Source organism: Macadamia integrifolia, chromosome 7 (genome assembly GCF_013358625.1).
Source record: "Macadamia integrifolia cultivar HAES 741 chromosome 7, SCU_Mint_v3, whole genome shotgun sequence".
Lineage (NCBI taxonomy): Eukaryota > Viridiplantae > Streptophyta > Magnoliopsida > Proteales > Proteaceae > Macadamia > Macadamia integrifolia.
This window is the reverse complement of record NC_056563.1, coordinates 25230461-25251886: the sequence shown is the minus strand read 5'-3', so window position 1 is coordinate 25251886 and position 21426 is coordinate 25230461. Positions and strand designations below refer to the sequence as shown.

The 21426-nt window shown below is 38.3% G+C and overlaps 2 protein-coding genes across 3 annotated transcripts; both read left to right on the top strand.

Annotated features, from left to right (window-relative positions):
* The first annotated feature begins 715 nt into the window (after positions 1–715).
* Positions 716–13882, top strand: LOC122084106 (histone-lysine N-methyltransferase, H3 lysine-9 specific SUVH1-like). Of its 2 annotated transcripts, XM_042652171.1 has the most exons (4): positions 716–965; positions 1149–1670; positions 1785–3654; positions 13540–13882. In XM_042652171.1, exons 2-3 carry the CDS (start codon positions 1370–1372, stop codon positions 3590–3592), a joined length of 2109 nt encoding a protein of 702 aa, XP_042508105.1. In that variant the 5' UTR covers positions 716–965; positions 1149–1369; the 3' UTR covers positions 3593–3654; positions 13540–13882. The 2 variants fall into 2 exon arrangements, with proteins under 2 accessions (XP_042508105.1, XP_042508104.1); XM_042652170.1 differs by having other exon boundaries at positions 1149–3654.
* A 5185-nt stretch (positions 13883–19067) lies between these two features.
* Positions 19068–19451, top strand: LOC122084846 (cysteine proteinase inhibitor 1-like). Its single transcript, XM_042653272.1, has one exon. It carries the CDS (start codon positions 19068–19070, stop codon positions 19449–19451), a length of 384 nt encoding a protein of 127 aa, XP_042509206.1.
* The last annotated feature ends 1975 nt before the right edge of the window (positions 19452–21426 follow it).

Sequence of the window (21426 nt, the reverse complement as noted above, 5' to 3'; positions counted from 1 at the left end):
TACATCGGACCATTTGGCTTTCGATTCTCCAGGAGGGTATCAACACAGGTGCATAGAGAACTCCAATAGCGTTTTCTCGGAGGAAGGGCTTGGTAGAGGAGAAGATACCATCGACATGGTGAGCTTCAGCAAATCAAGGGTATGTTACCTTGTTGCATGCAGGAGATGAGGTATCCAAGGATACCGCCATGCGAGATCTCTGAGAGTTGACCAGAGAGAAGCCTTAGGGCCTTAGGGCCTTAGGCTGCCGACAATCAAGCTTGGTGATGGGAGAGAGAGGGCTTGAAAGGGGAACGAACGACTGTGATTTAGAGATCCCTTTTGAAGGGGTGAGATTAGTCCCGACCAGCTATAAGGTTAGCTGGTCTGCCGACCAGAAAAACTTTTGCCTAAATTTAATATTTTTAAAAATACCTATCAAGATTCTATTTCTTTGATTACGATCCCTTGTAGCAGGGACTTAGCTAGTAATGAGGTAGCAACCAAATTTCGCCCATCCTTCACCCCACCCACAAATAAAATAGAGTCTACCACGGTACCACCATCTATCTGATAATTCGATACTGTTTCATGAGTAACGTACTTCTCAGGTTCCGACAGAGCATCCAACGGTTGAAAATCGTTTAGAATTTCAAATCCACTTGTCCAAAATAGCCGACGTATGTCATTAAAGCTTTTAAAAAATAGAGAAAAAAATGTCTTGAGTATCGAGGAAAGGAAACAGAAACACAGAAAAGCGAGAGAGAGAGAGAGACAGACAGAGATAAAAGTTGAAGTTAGCGAATAATCGAGCTAGGGTTCAGTCGTTCCATGTAGGATACTTTCTGTACTCTCTTGCTCGTTTTTGGGTACTCTGACGTTAAGAACTGTTGATGTTAGAAGGTGTCTTTCAAGCTTGGCGATCTTCTCTGATACATATTTCGTGGAAATAGTCGATTTCTCTTCGGCTTCACATTGCTCAGAAGGTTAGCTATCATACGATGCTTCTTCCTGGATAGATAGATGTGAAGTTTCTATTTTTAGGGATTTTCCTTTAAATCTTCTCTAGTTTCAGCTCGAATCGCTGAATTTAGTGCGTGTTTAAGGGCCATATCTGTCTGTAGTTTTGATTAATCCTATTTATTTTTATAAATTTTGTTTGGATGCAGATTTGCAGCATTTCTGCCGTGCATTTTTAATCCGTAGATCAGAAGTGGAAGCTGTAGCCATATTTTTGTTGTTGTTGTTGTATTATGGATATCAGATTATATTATTTAGCAATTGTAGAATCTAAAATACAGTGGAGGAGGAGATAAATCAGCTTATTTAGTTGGTGGGTTTTTGACGCTTCGAAGTTTTTTTTGGCTATTCCAATCTTGGGGGGGGCTCAATGGAACGAGGTTTGGGTTCAGACTCTGTTCCTCCACCAGGTTCTTTTGATAAATCAAAAGTCTTGGATGTAAGGCCTTTGCGTTGTTTGGCTCCGGTGTTCCCATCTCCACAAGGGTTCCCATCTCCACAAGGGTTCCCATCATTCTACCCTCCTCAAGGTCCTCCCTTTGTCTATGCGCCCCCATTTGGTCCATATCCTCCGGGATTTACTGCATTTTATCCATTCTATGTCCCTCCAGAGTATCAAAGGCCACCTGAACAAAACCCTCAGACCACTGGTGGAGCTACCAATCAAGCAGGTACTTTTGTTTCCCCCTACCCTGTGCAAACTCCATCTGCACAGATGCCTTCATATAGAACATCGCTTCCTACAATACCGTCCATCTTTTCAGATTCTGCCAATGGTGATGCAGGGTCATCGAGGAAGAACTCCAAATGCCATGATGTGGGTCTGGAGGTGGAAGAAGAAAGTGACATCAAGGGTGATTCTGTGCGATCGGTGACAGAAGATGGATGTAGTGACAACCTAAAGCAAGCTGCACAACAGCTTTCTCACCCTACTAATACAGATGCTGAAGCCACTAGTAGTGGGGTGAGGCAGAAGGGTAAGTCGTCCTACAAAAGAGTAAAGATCAGCGAGGAGGTTAGGTTATCCTTGGCATCTAGTGTTGATACTGAATCAGTTGGGACTATTGTTATGAGATTTGATGCGCTCAGGCGTAGAATTTGCCAAGTGGAAGATGCAAAAGATCCAGTGTCTGGAGTGACCAGACGAGCTGATTTAAGAGCTGGCACAATTATGATGAACAATGGTTTCAGAACGAACATAAGGAAGAGGGTAGGAGCTGTTCCTGGAGTTGAAATCGGTGATATTTTCTTTTTCAGGATGGAGATGTGCTTGGTAGGATTGCATGCTCCGAGTATGGCTGGAATTGACTATACTAGTCTTAGGTTTAACGAGGAAGAAGAGCCTGTGGCTGTAAGCATTGTTTCTTCTGGAGGTTATGAGGGTGACATGGATGATGGGGATGTTTTGATTTACAGTGGCCAGGGTGGAAATATAAATAGGAAAAATAAACAAGTGGTCGATCAGAAGCTTGAAAGGGGCAACCTTGCTTTGGAGAAAAGCTTGCGTCGGGGTAATGAGGTAAGAGTCATTCGTGGAATGAAGGATGTAGGTAATCCAACAGGGAAGGTCTACATCTATGATGGTCTGTATAAAATTCAAGAGTCGTGGATGGATAAAGGGAAGTCAGGTGGCAACGTTTTCAAGTACAAATTGATAAGAGAACCAGGACAGGCTGCTGGATTTGCTATTTGGAAATCAATCCAAGTGTGGAAGGAAGGTATCACATCTAGGCGGGGGCTTATTCTGCCAGACTTAACATCAGGGGTAGAAAATTTACCTGTTTCTCTTGTAAATGATGTTGATGATGAGAAAGGACCTGCTTATTTCTCATATTTCCCTGGTCTCAAGAATGCAAAACCAGTCAACTTGGGTGAATGTTCATTTGGCTGCAACTGCAAAGGTGTATGCTCACCTGGTAATCAGAATTGTTCTTGCATTAAAAAAAATGGGGGTGATATACCATATATTGCCAATAGGGTTGTTGTCAGTTGCAAGCCTGTAATTCATGAATGTGGTCCTTCCTGCCAATGTCAGCCTCACTGTTTCAACCGAGCATCCCAAAGTGGTTTGAAAGTGCGGCTGGAAGTGTTTAAGACCAAAGACAGAGGCTGGGGTCTGCGGTCCTGGGATCCAATCCGCGCAGGCGGTTTTATTTGTGAATTTGCTGGGGAAGTCGTAGAAAAGATTAAGATAGAGGAGGTTAATGATGAACTCGAGGATAATGATTATACTTTTGATGCTACCTGCACTGTTGAACAGCCTGCTGATTTTAATTACATACCTGAGTTACTAGGTGAAGAAAAAGAAGTTGATATGAACAAGGAATACAAAGCGCCTTTGCCCATCATCATAAATGCAAAGAATGTTGGGAATGTAGCTCGCTTTATGAACCATGGTTGCTCCCCAAATGTCTTTTGGCTCCCAGTCCTACATGAACACAATGATGGATCATATCTGCATATTGCATTTTATGCAATCAAACACATTCGTCCCCTGACAGAGTTGTTATATGATTATGGTACAAGTGGAAACCAGCACAGGACAAAAAAGTGCTTATGCGGGTCTTCAAACTGCCGAGACTACTTTGGCTAGTGGTTTAGAAATAAAAAAACGAGGACAAACGTGTTGCTGTTCGACATAATCTTCAAATTAAGGTTGAGATTCTTTGCTGACTTTTTTGTTGTTTGTGAATTATAGTCTTATACTGATATATTTCTATTTTAATGCTCTCTCTTGAATCTCTACCATGTTTCTACTGTGGTATGTGATTTGGTTTGCTGTGCTTATCTTGAATTTTCTTTCAAATGTCTCCCAAGCTTGTCATTATGCTGAAGCAGCATTTTTTGGTTCTCACTTTTCCCTACTGAGTTTCTTATGTGCTAATGAATTAGTTTACTTTGCTTGAGTGTTCTGTCAAACCCTTAAACATCTTTATAGCCAGCTGCTGAACTAGCAAATAAGATGCCCAGCTGCTGAGGGGATGCTTGTTCTGGAGATTATGGAAGTGATCCAACTGATGATCTGAGCCAGTCTTCACGCACAATTCTTTTTTCTTTTTTTTTTTTTTGGGGGGGGGTGGGATCATTATAATGGACTCTCCCTCAATCATTTGGTAGTGGAAAAGGAGTTTGATTCAATCTCATTAGACCACTGCTGACCTCCTTGATAGATTGTGTTACAAACAATAACAATCTCAGCCTCCCAACTTAATGGGGTTGCTACATGGATCCTTGCAAAAACAAAATAGGATAAATGAAAGTAAGAGAAATGCAAGTAAAATGAAAGTAAAAGGGAAGAAGCCCAGCACCAACAAGTTAGGAAAATCTCAGCTAAATGGGGCTGGCCATGGAGATGCTTTCCCTCCAATCAGATCCCTGTTATTAGGCTGATCATAGTCTTTGATTTGCTGCTGTTATTTTTGTCCCATTCTTCACTGGCAGTACTCTGTTTTTGGGAGGTTTTCAGCCTCATCGATTTCTGGTGTAATTCCTCATCTGTCCAAAGATCTGAAAACCCTCTTAGGGTTTTATTACTCTATACAAGAGTTGCAGTTCTGTCCTTGCATCATTATCACTGATTCTGGGTTTTTAAGGTGCTGTTTTGTGAGTATTGCTACTACTTGCTACTGCTGGTTGAGTTCTTTGGATTGTGGTCCAAATATCTGGTTGTGCTTTTACTATCATTTGGTTGCTGATTGTAAGCATCATGGGTGATCCTAAGCCTCCAGTTGTTCATCTTCATATTACTACCATTAAACTTAATGGTGGATCCAACTACCTTTAATGGTCTCAAGCTGTCAAAGTTTACATACATTCAAAAGGGAAGATAAAACATCTAACTTCTGATCATCCATCTATTGACTTTGAAGATTCTACTGCTGTTGCAGCCTATGCGATCAGTCTAGTGTCGGGATCGGTTTTGCCGAATCTGCCCATATAATGACTCAGCCCTACTGAGTGTGGCGAGCTCAAGAGACAAATAGTGATGTACTGATGAAGGGATTTATGGTAGAGAGCATGAGCCCATGTGCTTTTCTAGCAGTGCTTACTCGAAAGACAGATGATTCATGGGGCATGTGCATTGAAATCCGAGTCATGAACAAACCTTTTAAGTATAGGTTTCCAATTCCTAGACTTGACGATATATTACATATGCTGAACGGTGCTACGATCTTCTCTAAAATTGATCTAAAGAGTGGATACTGTTACTTGCATGCAAGGGGAGATGAGAGAAAATAGTGGGAAAATGTGAAATAAATATTAAAAGAGAAAATATAGAGGGAGATAAAAGCAAAGGAGAGAAAGTAGGGTTGTTTGGCTTTATAGATGAAGCCTGATGTCTGGCTTGGGGTGAGGAAGCCTACATCATCTCGTTTGATATAATTTTGGATTTCAACATATATCTTCATTCCTTTACTTTTGTTAATAAATAGGGTTGACGTAGCAGTCGTTACACCACACTCCTTTCTGCCCACACCTTTACACACAATAGATAATCACCCCACTACTCCTTGACACAATAACTTATCAATAATTAAAAAACTAAACAACTAACCATTGCTGAATAAAATACTAACCTACCCCTACAACTCTTAGTCGTTCATGGCTTGTAGATAATTATTTGACCGTATTGGATATGAATCCGTCCTGGAGATGAATGAAAGATGATATTGAAGACTAAGGACGGACTGTACGAGTGGAAGGCCATGCCTTTTGGTATTATCAATGCTCCGAGTACATTTATGCGGGTGATGACTTAAGTGCTCCAACCGTTTATAGGAAAGATCCTTGGAGTATACTTCGATTACATCGTGATATATAGTAAGGCGAAGGATAAACGCTAAGAACATCTGAGAAAAGCATGTTCTCAAAGGGAGACACCTTGGCATTGACAAAACCTTATCACAACTGGTTGGTTTGTACTATTGGCCACACATTTAGAGAGACATGCAACATGTTATCCAGAGGTGCCATACCTTGACTCGCCAAGGAAGAAAAGCAGAACACGAGTCTATTATCACTTCTATCCGTACCTCACTCCCTATGGCTACACATCAATATGGACTTAGTTCTTGGCTTACCAGTGACACGAGAGGGGAAAAATTCCATTTTTGTGGTGGTGGATAGGTTCTCTAAAATGGCCCACTTCATATCTTGTTGCAAGACCTTTGATGCAAGCCATATAGCTGAATTATTCTTCAAAAAAGGTTGTATGACTATGTGGACTGCCAGAGTCCATTGTGTCTGATCATGATGTTAAGTTCATGGAATGGAAGGCCTTGTGGATGAGGACTAACACAAAGCTGAAGTTTTTTCATGGTGTTGCACCCTTAGACGGATGGCCAAATGGAAGCAGTGAATCAAAGACACGGCAACCTCGTACGCTGTCTTAATATTGATAATGAGAAGACGTGGCCTTTGTGATGCGGATCCGGGTTCCCAAAATCAGGAATTGGATCACTTAGGGCCCACCAGAATGACTAAGAAGCTCAATGTAATGATTGAGGGGTATTCTTGTAATTTCAGAAACAATTTTAAGAGCTTAAGAGAGAGGAAAATAAAGAGTAGGGTCAAACTGAAATATAAAAGTAGAAGAGGAGGGGTAATGTGTAATTGTTAAAATGAGGGGGAGGAATAATAGAACACAATTTCAGGACAGGGGCTTTCATGTAATAACAGGGAATAAACTCTTTTAAAACAAAAGAAAAAAAAAAAACCTGTTTCTTCTTCTTCTTATCGTGAGAACCAGAAACTAGCGGAACAGAAAAAAAAACTCCGATCGATCGGACTCCTTCGATGGAGCTTGGTTTGACCTGAACTTCGAAATGAAGGCTGCCAACCTTAGGGTCTCTTGACTCCGACAAATAAACACTTCAAACAAGAAGTAATAGGAGCTGTATTGTCCCTGCAACTCAGATCTGGCGGTAATAGGGAACCAGATCTGAACTTGGTCTTGAACCTCTTGATAGAACGACCTTCTGGAGACGAGATTCTAGGGCTAGGGTCGCCTAGGGAAGGAGAACCCTTCACCAAAATCTCAATCCAAGCAGATCAAGAATGAGGGAGATCGATCCCTTTGTTTGGGACTGCAACTACTGCCCAGAAACAGAGAAAAGAATACAAACCAGAAAAGGAAGAGAAAAGTAGAAGAAGAAAATAGAAAGGGAAGAAAGGAGAAAAAAATAAGAAATGAGAGAGTCACGGCAGCCAAAGCTTCAGCCAAGTAAACATCCAATTTCAAATTAAAATTTCAAATATAAAACTGAGTTCTTCTCTATTACATGACTAATATAAAGGAAAAATCAAACAATTAATGGAAACTACTTGAAAATGGAAACTATTCTAAAATTAGAAGCTAGCTAATTTAAAAAGAAATTATTTCTAAAACAATAGAAAATCAAATCAAAAAGATTTTTTTTTTTTTTTTTTTTTTTTTTTTTTTTTCTAAATCCATTGTGCATCTGCATCACTTTGATCCTTGAGTTTGCAGAGTTTGCCTATGATAACTTCGTTAATCGTACCATAGGGTGCTCACCATTTGAGATTGTGCTTGGTCTTCAGCCTAGACCTGTTGACTTGGTATCGTTGCCCCATCATGTGAGCGTTGAGGTGGATGATTTTATTAGACCTATTGCATAGGTTCATGTAGATGTTCGTCACCACATAGCCATTAGTAATAATTAATAATGCATACAATGCAGCCACTGACTGACCTTGTTGATTCCTAGAGTTCCAACCAAGATATTTAGTTATGGTTTGTGTGTTGCTCTAGAATGGTTCACTTCAGGTGCTAGTCACAAATTGCACCCTAAAAAAATGGGTCCGTTCAAAGAACTGGAACGGATTGGACCTAACGCTTACATGTTAGTGCTATCACCGAACATGAAGATTGGCAATGTTTTTAATATGGATGATCTTACTCTTTACATCTTTACGTGGGACATCACACGGATGAGGGTGACTAAGCAGGCTCTGCGGTTTCCCCAGTTTGCGTCCCCAGTCGCAGGTGAGATTGAAGATGTTCTTGATAATAAGTTCATTACAACATAGGGTGGCGGCAGCTACTACTATTTTCTGGTAAAATAAAAAAAGATGTCCTCAATTTGACTGCATGTGGATCCACACCGATGATTTCCGATCCCTTAATCCGGATCTATACGAGGGCAACATGTCATTCTTACATTCGTTGGAGTTGAATGTTCCTAAGCCAGGGGAGCTGATGTAGACAGGTTACTGGGCAAGAAATACAGCCGCAGGAACCTAAGGTACCAGGTCCATATCTCTTAAAGTGAACCAGGTCCATTGGGCTGATGGCCCTAACCAGCCTTGTGCTGGGTGTTTTCTGGTTCACCTAAGACCAGATCTTGGGGTTTGCTTTAGTGATTCTTGTTTTGTAATCTTAGTTATTAGATACTAACTTGATCTAATAGCTAGGATTTTATATTGCTTGCTCTATAAGTCCCAGTTTTCCTTGTAGGGGACTTTCTAATAGTTGTTATTCCTTTTTTATGTGGCCTCCACCATTCCATATGTGTTGGACCATTGAGTGTCCATCCCCATGATTTAATGAAAGTTGATTAAGCTATGGTTTTACCAAAGTGCTGTGTGAAACAGTGAGGTGAGAGACTGACCAAGGCCATAGGTGAGAGGCCTTGGTCATTTCCTTCCCCCCCAATCTTCTTCCTCTTCTCTTTGTCCATCTAGTGCTTGTTTCTATGTGATTGTCTTGCATTTATCAAGCATCTGAGGGGCATCCGAAGGCAAGTTGCCGTTGCTGTGTTGCTGGTGTTCTTCATAAAGCCTATCCTATAGAGTTACAACTTAAGCAGAAACTTGGAGAGTCATCCTCAACACTGTGGCTCAACGTTTGTGGTGATTTCTGCAGTGTAACTTCGAGGCCTTGAAACTCCTGATCAGGCCAATAACTTCAGCCAAGCTTTTGCCAGTGTGATAACCTCCTTGAGACCTTCCTTCATTAGTAGTTTAAGCCTGATCCGAAGGCTGGATTGTCTAATTGTTTGTGGGTTACTATTTTGAACTTCACATACTAATTTTGAGACCTTGTTATAAATAATCACTTTTGGCTGTAATTTTGAGGAGTCAGTCTACTCATAAGATCCTTCACTTGACTCGAAGTTCATCTCCATCAAAGAAGCTTAGTTGCTATTTCTGAGTTTTACTCACTTCCAGTGCTGCTGACAGTATAGTCTGTATGCTGCCTTGTATTCTGTGACAGAATAACTCTAGTAGTGTCTCAACTCTCAAGTCTTCAAGTGTTTTGTGTAACAAAAACTATGTCAGTAGCCTAGTATTTGGGTGGCTTTTTGTTACTGTGCTACTGGAACCATTGTTAAACCTACTGTTATTGTGTCTTATAAGAGGACAGCTTTCAAATTAAGATCATTGAAAACCAATCCAATTATATATTTGGTACTATAGTCTATATCAGAAGTTTTATTGATTTAATAAAATCTAGATAACTGTTCATCCTTTCTACTTGAACCCTGCTGGAAGAGGAAAAATTTTGACTTGTCTTAACAGAAGGTCTAACCAGGATTTTCTTCTCAGGGAAAAAAGGAGGGGGGGTTGTAGTCGAAGTTCTCAATTGGGGCTCCGAAGCTGGTCCACATGTGGCCCATATCCCACAGCAGTCTATTTCCAGCATTTCATGGGGATATCGACCATCAGTTTTATAAGAGATACATGCTCTCATATACTCCAACACTTGGCATTATCACTACTAAGGATGCACAAAGTAGTATTAAATTGATTCTGAATCTCATACACAAATGCACAAAAAATAGAAACCAAGTCAGAACGATTTTTCATTACGTAAATCCAGGTAACTCTGGAATGGTCATCAACAAAATGGAACAAAATAACGAAATCCCAACTTAAAAACAATTGGATAAGGACCCCAAACAGCTGAATGAACTAGAGGGAAAGGTTGGTCAGATCGTTTATTGACCCTAAGGGAAAGCTTGCATGATGCAGTTTCCCAAATTGACATGACTCACAATTTAAACTAGAAATAGACAGAAACTGAGAATCCAAACGCCTCAAACTATCTAGTGAAGGATGATCCAAACGACAATCAATTTGGTGAGGTGATGCTATGCTCGAACACGCCACAGATGAAGAGTACTCAAGTAGATACAGCCCCCCCAATTCACAACCTCTACCAATTGTCCTCTTCGTCGTAAGGTATTGAAAGACACAAGAATTGGAGAAAAAGGTTACAGAACAATTATGAGTTTTAACGAACTTATTAACAGACAGGAGGTTAAAAGGAAATCCAGGTAGATAGAGAACAGAAGATAAGGACAAATAAGTGGCATGAACAATGCCTATACCAGTAACCTTGGCTAAAGAACCGTTAGCTAAGGTTACATTAGAAGACGATGTATGAAAAGAAGTAAGTTACTTGAAACCCCATTTTCAGTCATATGGTCCGATGCACCTGAATCAATGATCCAGGGGTGGGAAGCAGTTGAAAGACATGCAGTGGCATTACCTGTCTAAACAAATGTAGCAATAGATGGCTGGGATCACAAAGAAATCTGAAACTGAGTGAGGCGTGCATACTCCTCATCATTTGTGAAGAGGATGCAACAGCAGAATTAGCAGTAGTGGCAAAATTGGCAGTCTGTTGTTGAGGTGGTTTGCCATGAAGCTTCCAACAAAAGCGTTGGATGTGTCCTGGGCGACCACAATGGCGACAAGTCTTCACCGAACCATAAGTCTCTGAATTATTCTGAGTGCCAGAGTTGTGGGTTTTAGTAGAATCAGCCCCACGACCACGACCATGACCACGACCACGACCACGACCACGACCACGACCACGACCAGCACCACCACCTGTCCCACTATTGGGCTCAGGGTTAGGTGTAAAAGAAGCTAGGTCTGAAGTATCAACAGGGATAGAATTACGTGGAATCGTGGATTCTCACGAGATACTCGTGAAAAAGTGTCCAAAAGTTTGGCTACTTTATCACCACCTAGAATTTGAGAGCGAACGAAATCAAAATCATTCCCAAGACCACCCAAAAAGCCCATGACAGCAAGCTGCTTTTGCTGATTTTGCGTATGTTCCACATTAGAAGTAATTGGAAGTAGGGAATTCAGTTCCTCATACATCCTCTTAAAGTCGGCAAAATACTGAGTCAAAGAGTGGCACTTTCGATCCGCCCTATAGAACTCCTGAGATAAATCATATATACAGTAAAGGTTCTGTCCAGAGTACAGAACATTCAGGTATTCCCATAGCTCCTTAACCGCATTAATATGGGTGACCAAGTCAACAATTTGATTATCCATAGAATTCAGCATCTGTCCCAATATCCTTGCATCAGTCGTTTCCTGTGATGTATCTGCAGCTGGTTGTGTCTTTGTCAAGTGATAATGGTGACCACGACCAGTCAACACCAACTTAACAGTCTTTTTCCATTGTTGAAAGTTGGTATTCCCTTCTAACATTTTCTCAGTAATACGATTAGAGGACGAAGAAACAACCTAAGTGATAACATTCTTCGGTGGTTCAGACATTCTTCAAAATACTCAGAAAATAGAGAAGCATAAAGACCCAAAAATCAATACCTGTGAAATCCTGACAAAAATCGATTTTGTCAAAAAACCCTGACAAAACCCTGAAACTTGTTGTCCACTTCTGAATCTGAAACTCCAGCCGAACTCTTTACTTCACAAATCAACCAACACCAAGAAGAGACCTAGTTCTTAATTTGTAACATGAACTAGTCTCTGAATAATCCCAAAAAACAACATAGGGTGCTGCACCCATTCAAACAAAACCGAAAGTCATCCCATGGATTCTCTGAAATGAATCAACTAATAATGGTTAAAGCCTTAAAAGAGAGGGGAACAAGATATTTAGGAAAGTTGCAGCAGTACCTAAGGATCTTGCTCTGATACCATGTAAATGTTAGAAAAAAGAAAATGAGGCGGAGGAGAAAGAGAGAGAGGCGATAGATGTGTAACCTGTTGGGAGTTACAACGTGTGTATTGTAACTCACACTTCATTGATATTTATGATAACCTAAAGGTTAACCAGGGACAGAACTGTTATAACCAACCAGAAAATAGGAAAGAGGGACAAAAACACACCTGCTCATCTAGCGCTAATACTGAGACTTATTTACAAACCTAAACAATATAGTAAAAGTAGATAGAGATGGTAAACTCTGTACAACCAATTCTTTGTTTTATATCGGCTGATTGCTGAAGCTCTTTCGGAGTTTGGCCAATGGCTGAGGTTTGCATTGTCTGGCATTAATGAAAGAGTTTAGTAGGCGGCTTACCTAAATATCTTCATTTTGGATTTGGCTTTGCATCCGACAGGTACATTGTGAGGTTCCACATCAGCTGTGTGACAGTTCTTTCCTTCGTGATGCCAGGCATTAAAGCTGTGATACCCCTTCCCCAAAAAAAAAAAAATTATTTCATTTGTTTTTGGTTTTAAATTAGCTATAGAATGATTCTTTTCCATGTGGCAAATTCTTTTGGCTGAATATTGCCACCTTACCAGAGGATGGTGTTGCCACCTAAACTGCTACACAGAACTGGTTTGGACGGAGTTCTTTTGTTAGGTGATGCACCCTGCAAATATGTAAAGAGTCTAGTGTTGTCCTCATTCCGAAGAGGGTTATAAAATTGCTTTTTTTTTTTCTCAAAAATGTACAAAAAATTGTTTCACTCAAGGTAACCTTATCTTTTTTTTATCTTTCGTTCTCTTCGTTTGGAGAAACTCCCGACTGGCATTTGTGGCAGAAGGAAAAGCAGCATCTTCATAAGATGATGACATCTCATTTGCATGGATGGAAACTGAAGTTCAACCCTTTGGATTGCAGGGTGCAGCCAATGATTGGTCTATTTCTTTTGTCCTCTGGGTCTGTGTGATGGATTCTGAAGCATGAAGATTGTACTGTAGTGACTTCGACACAAATGGATATTTGTAGTCATGGTAAAGGTGCTGTCTGCATGTGAACAATGGCTGTGGTTGATTCCCGCCGTTATTAAGCGGACAGACTTTTTTGGGGTGGGGTGGGTTTTTGGTTTACTGAAATGATGGATAATGAGTGGAATAGGAGGAAAATGAGGGGGGAAGGGGGGGAACTAATCTCACGTTTTTGCCTCCATCGGTTGTTCAAAAACTTAAAAAGAACAGCATTTTTCATTTTGAAATGGATAGGACCTGACCTTTTTTTGTTGAGAGAGAATGATAAGCAAGCCACATATATGTATCATTTTGAAATGTATAGGACCTGACCTTTTTGTGTTGAGAGAGAATGATAAGCAAGCCACATATATGTATGTCATACGCTGAACTTGAATTCGTCCATGTTTTTAATGTAAATTGCATCCCGTAAATGCTGTAACTTTGTTGTTGGAAATCCGTAGTATGTAATTCAATGGGTTAAAAGTATATTTATTTTGGTTTGCTAAAGTTTAGTTCACTGTGACTTCATTTTTGTGCTCATTTCTTATTTACTTTTTTTCATTTGAAAGAATTTCTTGCTTTTGTAGGTGGTGAAACAGGATTTCAGGATAGGAATTTACCATCAGTTCGAGATTTTAGTTTCATGCTGTACAGGTATTGAAGATACCAAATTTTGTTGTTTATGATATTTGTGGAGCTTTATTGCTCCATACTCTAGCTTTTAATGTATAATTGACTTCTCAAATGAGGCAGATGTCTTGATTAATGTCTAAAGGTTTCTGCTTCTGCTTGGGATTTGGGCAGCCTGCATCGTTTCATTGAAACTGTAGTTTTTCAGATGTACAGGATAAATGCCAAAATTTGCTATTTATGTTGCATGAGGTGGCATTTTGCTATATTCAGATGTCAATAGGCCAATATTTTTATTTACTGGCTCTGTTTTCTCTATTTTTTTTTTTTTTTTGGGGTATAGATATGTTTAATTATTTCATTCTCCAATTTGGGAAGGTGATTGGTGTTATTTGTGGTTCTTGAAATAATGTCATCAATTATTGTGACCCTCACCAAATTGCTGTTTTTTTTTTTTATTTTATTTTATTTTTGGTAGAGTGAGTACTCACCAAACTGCTGCGCAACTACATTATTTTGAAAAGAGAAGTTGAATAATGCAGATCCTCAGGGTAAATTACAACTGGGTCCCCAACATTTAGTGAAACTACAAGCAAGGTTTTCCTCAAGTTTCAGACACTTCGGTTGCCCCCCCCTCCCCTTCCCCAAAAATGTTTGTGGGAAGTATGGTTATGAACCCTTTGTTAGACTAACGTTTGTCCAAATCATGTGATATGGTCACATAACTTCTAACTAATTAAACATATCAGATAAATGTAGAAGTCATGAGAACATATTGAGTCGGATCAAAGATCATAGATCAAAGATCAACGTCAGTGGATAGGGGGAGCTTGATTGTAGATTCTCCATACTCTAGGTACCTCAGTTGTACTTTCTGAACCATGAGGAACCTTGATCATGTTGGGGACTCGGGTTCTGGTGTTCTCTGTGCCACTGGGTGGGTTGCAGTGTATGCTAGCATCTCTGTGTCTATCTCTATTTTCTTCACATGAAATGATCTTGCTGCTTTTCAATATTTGATACGCATTGTAGCACCTCATTGATGCAGTCTCCTAAACTGCTTGCTTAGAGAACCTTCACCCTATGATAAAATTAGGAGTGAGGTTAATAAGCGGTTATGTTATTTGAGAAACCTCTTGCTTAGAGAACACAACAGACCAGATGTTACATGTTATGTCATATGTATTCAGAAAAAACAAAAAAAATGTTCTTTTGAACATAGAGCATAAGTTGCTAAGACGCCCAATTGAAAAGCGTTGTGGGGGTGTGGGATTGGAGGAATGATAAGTGGATACTTAAGTGGAAAAACAAAAATGCGAATAATAAAACAAAGTTTCAATGAGCTCGAAATGTATATCTTTAGGGAACTCTTTTGGGAACCCTAGGAGGCTAAGTGGATCATTTGAAACTTCCCTTTTTGTTTGTCTGAACTTAAATCCTCCACTTTAAGGGTTATGCATTCATTGTTTTTACATTTTTTACTGTATATATTTGTACTACTAATTCACGGTTTTTAAAACATCATAATTCTTAAATCATAATAGTGATCTTGTCAATACACTATGAATCATTTTAATTTAAGAAGGAAAAATTACATATCGGTCATCCCCAATGACGTATTATAGCCATAGGAGTTTGACGTATTCATTGATGCTATCCTTGTATGAAAGAACAATCTTTTTCTTCTTCAATGGAAATAGGTTTATCCCTTTAGTATTTTCTCAATGCAGTTCTCTAATGGTAAGATTAATACAGTAAGATTAATACGTAACTATAGGGAGAACTTAATATCTTTTCATAGCATAATGTCCATCTCTCATTAAAGTAGGTCAATCAATCAGAGAACAAATCTTTCATATTTGCAGACAAACTGATATGGTGAGAATCTTTAATAGAATCAAAGATATTTCTAATCAAATAATTGGTTTCCATTGGTCATGGGGCAAATCAAGTATGAAATTCTACAATCTCTCACTAGGACTATATGATCAATTCACAACAACTAAAGTTTTATTTATGAAAAACAAGTTAAAATATTTGTTTGTCTAAGAAGCGACAATTCTTGGATTCCAATAGTAAAAAACACCCCATCCATTGGCTGCATTATGTAATACCTTGAATGCATGAACCATTGATAAGTACTATGATGGTTATGCGTTATTTATCAGTTAACACACTCCCTTCCTTAATCACAATATCAACAATTCCACCCAAATCGATTGTTAAGCAGAGATATAAATAATAAACGGTTTAAACAATAATATTTCATTCATATCGCAATAATTGTATACACAAAGATAAAAATGAGAAATGCTCAGGAACAATCATAAACATAATCTTATAAAATAATAGAGGGTGTTTATAACAAAATGTGACCATTACATCAAACCCTAGTAAGACCCTGTCAGATACAAGATCTATGAAGAGCATAGGCGACATTGCCTTGGCCAGCGGATCTGTAATCATCAGACTTGTATTTATATGAGATACCAACACCTTATGTTCATGAACAACTTTCTTCACAAAGTTGTACTTCACTTCGATATGCTTAGCTTTGTTAGAATGCTTGTCATTCTTGGAGTAGTACACAGCAGCGACTGTCACAATAATTCTCATCGGCTTCATGATGGAGTCAACAACCCGAAACATTGAGATATAATTCCGTAACCAAATCGCCATTGATGTGGCCTCAAAGCATGCCATGAACTCCGTTTCTATGGTGGAAGTGGAGACATAAGCCTGTTCTTCGACTTCCAAGAAATTGCCCCACCAGCTAATCGTAAGACATAATTAGATGTAGGCTTTCTATTGTCAAGGCAATCGGCAAAATCAGAGTCGAAATAACCTCTCACTACCAATTGATCAATTGCTTTGTAAGTAAGCATATATTCTTTCACTCCATGTAAATAACACATCACCTTCTTGGCGGCCAACCAGTTATCTATACTAGGATTACAGACGTATCTGCTTAACATCCCAACTGCAAAGCTAATATCTGAACATATATAAGTAATGGGATACATAAGACTTTCCATAGCTAAAGAATAGGGAATGTCTTTCATTCGTTCTCACTCTAGATCATTCTATGGACATTGGTTCAAATTGGATTATCACCCTTAATCATGGAAGCAACACTAGGTCAGCAAGTTTTTATACCATATCTCTAAAGAACTTTATCAATGTAGCACTCTGTGATAACTCAAACAGCAGGCGAGATCTATCTCAAAATATCTGGATGCTGATAATAAAAGATGCCAAGCCCATATCTTTCATTTCAAAGTTCTTGGTGAGGAATTTTTTTATATTTTTTAACAAACCAAGATCATTCTGGCATATAGGACCAGAAATATAAACTTGCTCCCATTGACTTTTAGATATATACACCTGTCAAAAGTATTCTCTACAAATCCGAAATACATGATGATGTTGTTGAACTTTAAATACCACTGTCTAGAAGCTTGTTTAAGTCCATATATTAATTTATTTAATTTGCATATTAGAATTTCTTTTCCTTATACATTAAACCCTTTTTGGTTGATTCATGTATACTTCTTCCTCTAAATTCATGTTTAAAAATGTCGTCTTCACATCTATCTAATGTAGCTCTAGGTCATAATGAACCACTAGTGCTAAGATGATCCTAAGTGAGTACTTCTTATAAATAAGAGAGAAGGTCGCATGGTAATCAATGCATTCCTTCTGAGTGAAACCTCTCATGAATAATTTGGCTTTATGCCCTTTCAACATTACCCTTCGAGTCATGCTTAGTCTTAAATACCCATTTACAACCAATCGCTTTGGATCTTGAAGATACTTCAACGAGCTCTTAGACTTTATCATCCCTATGGATTTCATCTCATCTTTCATGGCATCTACCCATTTATTAGAATCATTACCGTTCATAACTTGTGATAAGGGGTCATCCTTGATTCCAATATCAAACTTAGACTTTTGGAGATATACTATGTAGTCATCCGAAATAGGAGACCTCCTCACTCTCAGAGGTCTAACTTGTACTTTCGGCTGAGATGGAGGTAAGTCCACAGTGTTCTCAGTGACAACATCCTCATGGAGTGGTACATCCTCTGTAATTTTTTGTTCCACAGGATCATTACCAGTGGTAATTTGTGAAATAACAATATCATCATAATATACATGAGTCACTAATGGAAATCATAAATTTGATTCCAATTTCAAACTCAGACTCTTGCGGATATACTATGTAATCATCCAAAAGAACAGGCCTCCTCACTCTCAGGGGTCTACCATGTACTTCCAGCTGAGGTGGAGGTAAATCCACAGTGTTCTCAATGACAATGTCCTAATGGAGTGGTACATCCTCTGTGATTTGTTGTACCAGATCCCCCCTCTTGGAGTGCCTTCTCTCTCTCAATCAGAGCCGTTCAAGTCAGTAGCGCCACAGATCGCTTTTTGCAGGTAGAAGTGCAACTAATTGCATGATCAAAGAATTGTAAAGGATCTCAATCTGATAAAGGAAGCAACGTCTTAAGGGGAGGAGTGCCCAACAGCTGGGACCCACTAGGGTGGAGCACACTAAGGCCCATAACGAGCCCATCCCGAGTTGTGTTGGGTTGTGCCTTCCTGCTTATGGAAATGCCAAAGGTGGGGGGCACTTCTCTTTTGGGAGTGCCCCTACTCCGAAAAGATGGGATGTGCAAAATGACCCTTGTCATGAAATAATCATCAAATAGATTTTTGTTAAAAAATTAAAATTATTTTAATTGCACCAATTTGAAATATTTTAAGAATAAGAAATCCATTTGGTAGTTCAATGTCTAAGAATAAATTCTCTATATTTTTTTGGGATACAGTGGTGATAGTGGTGCCAGGGCCGGCAACAGGGTAATAGTGGCCTCATGATACACGTCTTGAGAAATGTAGAAGTCTTTTGATTTCACATAAGAAGTCTCTTTGACGTACAAGCATGCATGGTTGGTTACTGTTAGTAAAACTTTATATCAAGCTAAATAAGTTTAATTATGCAAATCTTATAAGATTTTCTTGGATTGGGTTATGATTCATATGTATCCAATCCTTATATCAAGCTAAATAAGTTTAATTATGCAAATCTTATAAGATTTTCTTGGATTGGGTTATGATTCATATGTATCCAATCCTTATCCTTCTTGATACTGAAAGGATATTCATCCCATCATTAAAAAAGATGGCTATCATTCTTTGGTAATTCACAAACTCCATTAGTGAGTGATTTCCTTCCATATTTAAAAATTTAAACAACTATTTTCCTTTTAAAAGAGATTCAGATTATTGAGATTCTAGTCTGTGTAAGGAAAACAACTGTAAATCAATCAAACCAAGAGTAAACCAGATGTTAGAAAATCAAAATCATTCATTGTCCTTCCACTAATGGGAATTGATAGAACATTTATAAACCATTCACAGTGGAGCTTCCACTGAAAACAACCCAAGTCATCTCTCTAAGTATATGAAACTTAAAGAGAAAATGGAGAAAGCCCAGTCATCCATTCTTCTGCTTGTTTTCTTTGTTTCTCTCTCATGTCTTCTCTTTAATGGAGCTTCTGCTGTTGTTACTAAGCCAACAACTACCGGCGGTGGCTGGCTTCCGTTTAAGAATGTGACCGATTCACAAATTCGAAACGTTGGAAGTTTCGCAGTAAATGAACATAACAAGGAGGCAAAGGATAATCTCCATTTTGTTGCTGTGAAGGCTGCTATGTATCAAGTTGTTAAGGGAATAAACTATAAGCTTGCTTTGACTGCGAAAGACCATGGTGGTGTTGCTGGTCATTATGCGGCTGAAGTGTACATTTACAAACATGGCCGGAATAGTGTTAAGAAGCTCATTGCCTTCAGTAAATTTCATTGATCGATGCTAAATTTCTCAATTATCAATTTTGTTATAACAGGTTATTTTATCTAAAATAAATAAAATTTCAATTTCAATTTTCTTGGAGAATATGTTCACTACATTTCTCACTCTCTTTTCTCTTTCACTTTTGCATAGTTTTTAGGTTATGACAATTAGGGTTGAGAACCCTTGTAGTGTGTGTGTGTGAGAGAGAGAGAGAGAGAGATCATGTATTCATTGGATAAGTGTGGCGAAAGGATTCAATAAGGTAATTGCTCCTCCCTTCTAATGGTTGGAAAATATATTCAATATCCTATACCAACATGAGGACTAATCATAGGTGATTAATAGCATTAAATTTATTTTTCCGTCTTGTTCTTGAACCTATCCCAACAAATGATAATATCCAGTAATTAATTATTTATTTATTTTTAAACAATAACATTCATTATTCTAAGAGTCCAATTATTACGTTTCATCAATCATCCAATTCCAGCTCTCCATTCATGAATGTGAATATGAGATGGTTGTGATTTTTATCAAAATAAATAAATAAATAATATGAGATAGATTGAAAAAAAGAAAATGGGCACTGTGAGATGTGATCAGTGAACTTGGAGAGTGAGTGAGGGAGGAAGAGTATGGAATGAATGCGAATAGTTTCAGTAATACCAATTTATGACTCTACCACTCATTAAGCATTTCAATTCATTAGGGTGTGATTTGGGGTCTAACGCAAAATTATAAAATTTACCACTAACCTCTGCCCCCATGAAATTGAGGGAGAAGGTTTTAAATTAATTTTGACACTGTCAAATTGAAGTTGCTACCACGTTCTGTGCCACACCTGAGATAGGAATGGTTATCTAACATTTAAATTTCGTGGACAATGATATGCTTTCTATGTATTTTCATTTTTGTTTCATGAATTATGTCATCTATTAAATTTTTTTTTTGTAATAAAAAATTTAATTTCTTTTATTTTACCTTTAATTTTAATAAGGGAGCGATTTTAATTCTTTATGATGGTAGTATGGGAGGAATTTGTACACACCAATGGAAGCATGGATAACAATATATCTAAGGCTCTTTTGGTATGTTTTCTATTTGTATTTATTAAATATTTTTTAGAAATTATTTGTGACAATAAATTATGGACTACAAATAGTATTCGTTTAGTTACTATTTATAAAATAGATTATATAATAAGAAAATAAGTTTCAGGTTTCAGCTTCAACATTCAGCTTCGAGCGGGAGAGATGATAGGATTGGGGATTTTTATAGAAAAAAGTATAAAATATATTGAAGTTACCTATTTACCTTTGATTTTGAATAGTTAGCAAACATGCTCATTTGAGATATCGTAAAAATCAACATAAATGATTTGTTACCATAAATCACAAATAGCTTGAGAGTAATTTATGATTTGTGATTAATTTTAATTTATTATAAATAAAAATAAATGCTATAAATTATACTAATTAAGTCCTTGTAAAAATAGAAATAAATTAAATAAATATAGATAAGAATCAAACCAAAGAGAGTCTAATTATCAACAGTTTTGTAGGTATGATTCCAATACGTCTAGATTTGGACGAGGTCACAGAGCCAAGAATTATTTTATGACCTTAGAGAGAGAGAGAGAGAGAGAGAGAGAGAGAGAGAGAGGATATTGGAAAAATGGATGGAGATTCTAACTGCACTGTAGCAGTAGTAGGAGCCAGCTGTATGGCCCTAGTGTCTTGTGGGGTTCACATTGTTATCCGGAAGAGTTATGACCGAAAAGGGGCGACCAGGAGAGGGGACAACCTTAGGATTTACAAAATTCATGCAAGGTACATGTGTCATGTGAAGCTAATAAAAATCTCCTCATACTTATATTCATTTTATAAGTATTTCACTCAATGGTGCCCTGAGGGGGCTGCTCACAGAAATGTCGGTGTCTATCGTATGCTACAACAGTCAAAAGGCATTTCAATCACTTACATTTATA

Excerpts from the sequence above, each read along its gene's own strand:
- LOC122084106 (XM_042652170.1), top strand. The coding sequence starts at position 1,370 with ATGGAACGAGGTTTGGGTTCAGACTCTGTTCCTCCACCAGGTTCTTTT.
- LOC122084846 (XM_042653272.1), top strand. The coding sequence starts at position 19,068 with ATGGAGAAAGCCCAGTCATCCATTCTTCTGCTTGTTTTCTTTGTTTCT.